This window comes from Lipotes vexillifer, unplaced genomic scaffold (assembly GCF_000442215.2).
Source record: "Lipotes vexillifer unplaced genomic scaffold, Lipotes_vexillifer_v1.1 scaffold2049, whole genome shotgun sequence".
Lineage (NCBI taxonomy): Eukaryota > Metazoa > Chordata > Mammalia > Artiodactyla > Lipotidae > Lipotes > Lipotes vexillifer.
In genome coordinates, this window is record NW_006778494.1 from 337,882 (window position 1) to 341,828 (window position 3,947).

General features: G+C 49.1%; 1 protein-coding gene across 1 annotated transcript in view; it reads right to left on the reverse strand.

The window, feature by feature from the left end:
- SPINT4 (serine peptidase inhibitor, Kunitz type 4) overlaps nt 1–3,947 on the reverse strand; it is a 23,610-nt gene that overhangs the window by 11,715 nt on the left and 7,948 nt on the right. Inside the window, exons 2-3 of the mRNA XM_007451650.1 lie at nt 3,763–3,947; nt 3,491–3,520 (exon numbers count right to left, since the gene is read on the reverse strand). The exon at nt 3,763–3,947 is cut by the window's right edge and continues 34 nt beyond it. Coding sequence (XP_007451712.1) covers nt 3,491–3,520; nt 3,763–3,947 — 215 coding nt within the window. The remainder of the gene's footprint in view (nt 1–3,490; nt 3,521–3,762) is intronic.

A 3,947-nucleotide genomic window follows, 5' to 3' on the forward strand; every position in this document is an offset into this window, starting at 1 on the left:
TGCGAACCCGTGTCCCCTGCATCGGCAGGTGGACTCTCAACCACTGTGCCACCAGGGAACCCCAGCCTCCCCCAATTCTGCTTCCACCACCAATCCCTCCTTCATTCCAACATCCACTCACTATGTCACTCACCTCTGATGGGTTTGTTTCTTAGGGACGATAAAGGCAGCTGCCTCACTCCCCTCAGGAGCTGGGACTCACAGAAGGGACCAGGAAACTCGAGCTTTAGGACAAGGGCTCTCATGCAAATGAGGTGCTTCCCTCATGTCTCCTGGGTATCTCCTCTTCCTCTGCTCTCTAGCGAGGGGACTCCCAGGTCCATCTATGTTCAGTGTTGAGTGGACTTTGACGAACACTTTGGGGTCTCCTCATGATGCTCAACAGCAACTTGGAAACCAGTACAGACTCCAGTCTGGGAAATGGATGAAAGTAGAATCTTTGTTCTCATCTCTGCCTCTTTGCCTTACCCCAAAGTACATGTTTCTCCTCTTCTCTCCACCTGATAGAATCCAATTCACCCTTCCAAACTCAGCTCAAGCCTTGCCTCTTCTGGGAGGCTGATCTTGACCTCACAGGTGACAGCCAGGGCCTCCACCTTGGCTTCCACAGCATGTATGTTTCTGAAACTCTATGTCTGCCTTCTATTCTGGGCAGGGAGCTCTTTGCAGGTCAAGACTGTCCTGGTCCAGAGATACTCTAAGTGGGGTGCACTGGGGGACAGGAGAAAACATCTACAAATTTATGCTTTTTTCTCTCTAGCCTACCCTTTATGAAAATTTATATTATTAGGACTTCCCTGATGGTCCAGTGGTTAGGGCTCCGCACTTCCACTTCCGGGGGCATGGGTTCAATCTCGGGTTGGGGAACTAAGATTCCGCATGCCATGTGGTGTGGCCAAAAAAAAAAAAAAAAAAAAATTATATTGTTGAATACTTCAAGTGTACATACTAGTGCAACAGGGTGTATATAATTATAATATAGAGATGGGATTTGAACACTCAGAATATTTACTGATGTGGGTGTGAGTAATCACATAGATTTGGAAGCTACTCACAGAGATCTGGTCATTACTGTTTCCCTGGTTCCTATCACAAAACAGATACTAAATGTCAGTACATGTTAGAGTGACGAATGAACGAAGGAATGAGTGATGTTGCCGGGGTTTAGTCTCTTATAATGTCTCATAGCTGTTAGCTGGGTGACACTGGGCAAGAAACTTCCCTTTCTTAGGCCCTAAATTCCTCACCTATGAAATAAGCACTTTGGATCAGTTTCTGTCCCACATGCCTTCCAGCATTAATTCTTCTAGGTGAGGTTGGAATCACTCCTCCAGTGGAGGACAGCATAATTCAGTCAGTAATTATCCTAGCAAGTGTTTAAATTGCACTAATCACATGCCAGGCTCTCTGGTCTAAGGAAGGGCTCAGCATGTCCTAATTCATTTATCCTCACAACAACCCCATGTAGGAAGAAGACAGGTGCAGAGAGGTTAAGTAACTCATTCAAAGCCACATAGTGTGGCAGATGTGCGCCCACCCGACCACTGACCACTGCCACCCTCAGTGTTGCTGGCTGACTTCCAACTGCCAGTATCTGCAGCTCTTTGCCTGAGGGATTTCCTGGAGGCATACAAGAAGCCTGTGCACAGAAGAAGCCAGAAGTCCCCAGCTAATGAATGACAGGGAGTTGGTATGTCAGTGCTCTTTTACCTCTTGGGGGAGGCAATCACAAGGAAGGTGTTGACCCCATCTGGACCATCCCCCATTGGAACTCATCACTAACAGTGACAGTGGGCTTACTCACTCAATGTTAGTTGGCTGCCTTTCCTGCCCTTTCTTACCCGCCCCCATCTTACCCAACAAACTACTTTCCCTCTGCTTCTTAGGAACTGCAAATTAAGGCAGATCCAGGCTCTGGATCTTACAGACTGGCTGGGGAGTTGGGCTCTTAACTATCTTCCTCCCTGCAAAGGACAAAAGCTTTGGGGCAGTCTGCTAGGCTGTCATGGTTAGGGTCCTGCCATTTATTCACTGTGATGGGTTCAGCTGTGTCCCCCACCAAAAATGAAATGTTGTAGTCCTAACCCCAGGAACTCAGGATGTGAGCTTATTTGGAAATAGCATCTTTAGTGTGGTGATTAAGTTAAGAGTTCATTAGGGTGGGCCCCCATCCAATATGACTGGTGTCCTGATAAAAAGGGCAAAGTAGGTGACAGACAGAGAGAATGCCATGTGAAGCCTGGACTTATGCTGCCACAAGCCAGGCCTTCCAGGAGCTGGGAGAATGGCCTGGAATAGATCATTCTCCAGAGTCTTCAGAGGGAGCACGTCCCTGCTGACACCCTGATCTCAGACTTCTAGCCTCCAGAAGTGGAAGAGAATAAAAATAAATAAATAGACCACTCAGTTCATGGTGCTTTGTTACAGTAACTCCAGGAAACCAACTCACATCTCCATACCTCCATTTCATCTTCAAAGGATTCTCAGAAGATTAAATGAAATAATGCCAGAAATATGCTAAGCACAGAGCCTGGCACATGGCAAGCACTCACTAAATGGGTAGATGCTTTTCTTTAACTGATGTAGCAATCCCCACCCTACCACAGGACCTCAGGGAAGGAGGTTCCTTGGGCAAGTAGACAGTTGAGTCTCATGCTCCTTCCTTTCTCCTTCTGAGAGTCCAGGAGAGCAACGTGCATCCAAATTTGTCCTGGTCCAAGAAGTGAAGAACGAAAGCTTTCATGTTGAGGTGTCTGTCACCCAGGTTTTTGTGTAGCTTGGGGTGGCTATTAAGAGGTAGATGGTGCTGTAATGGGTGTGCTTCCTATACCTGGTAGGGCCCAGTCTGAGGACAGGAAAAGGGGAGGTGCCCGCTGCTCTGCAGAATAATGAGAAGGACCAGCATTTCCATGGACCCTACTGGTGAAGGTTCTTACTTGCAAACAACAGAATCCACTCCAGTTAGTTTAATTAGGAAAAGAATTTATTAAATATAAGATTTAAGCCACAGACAGATAAATATTCAACATCACTGTGGGGAAAAGGGGTTTCTTTATTGAAAAATCCTCTGCCACCACTGACGCTCAGAACTGGATGCCAGAACTTCCATCGCTGCCCCCTCCAAGGAGTGCAGTGATGGTGGAGAGTGGGATGAAGGTGAGGAAAGAGGCAGGGTTCTGCTGAGACGGGTAAGTCTGAGAAGGAAGCAGAGGAAGAGGCTCAGCTCTTTCAGAAGCCAGAGCCCAGCGCTGTGTGGGGCCTCCTAGAGCTTCACCATCTCAGGGGAGCCCAGCTGCCCGGCTCTCTGCAAGATGAAAGGAACTTGTTGATCGCCATCACTGAAGCCCCTGACCTTGATAGGCTACACCCTGACAGAGCCTTGACCATCACAGAAATGAGAAAGCACAGTATTCCTGACACTAGGATGACCAACAAGAAAAAAACCGTTTGCCAAGCCTAGGTGGGGCACTCAGGAGCACTGCAGACCCACTGTGCAGGGTGGCTGCCTCCGTGTTCCCATCTGAAAAAGGAGAGGAGATGAGTGGCTTAGATTATCTAGAGGGCGATTCCAGCTGTGACCTTCTGCCAAGCTGGTGCATGGAGGATGTGCTCATGTGGTTTCACAGGACACTGCAGCCACTTCTCCTGGGCAGCAGTGAGGGGGAAAAGACACGGTGCAGCTGTGAATGGTGTGTGGCCCCCCTGAGCTCCACCTCTTTCCCCAGACCTTCCCCTCCCACCCTGCCCTGCCCCCTTTCTTACCCGGGGCCCTATTGCGGCCACCACAGGTGCTCATGCAGTCCTCCTTATCCAGGAAGTTGTTCTCCTGCCTCCTGCACCCACCGTAAGCAAAGGTCTCGCAGAGCCCAGACTTGGCATCATAGAAGTATCTGATGAACAGGGCCCTGCAGGGACCCGTGTAGGGAGGCTCCCGGCAGAAGGCAGGG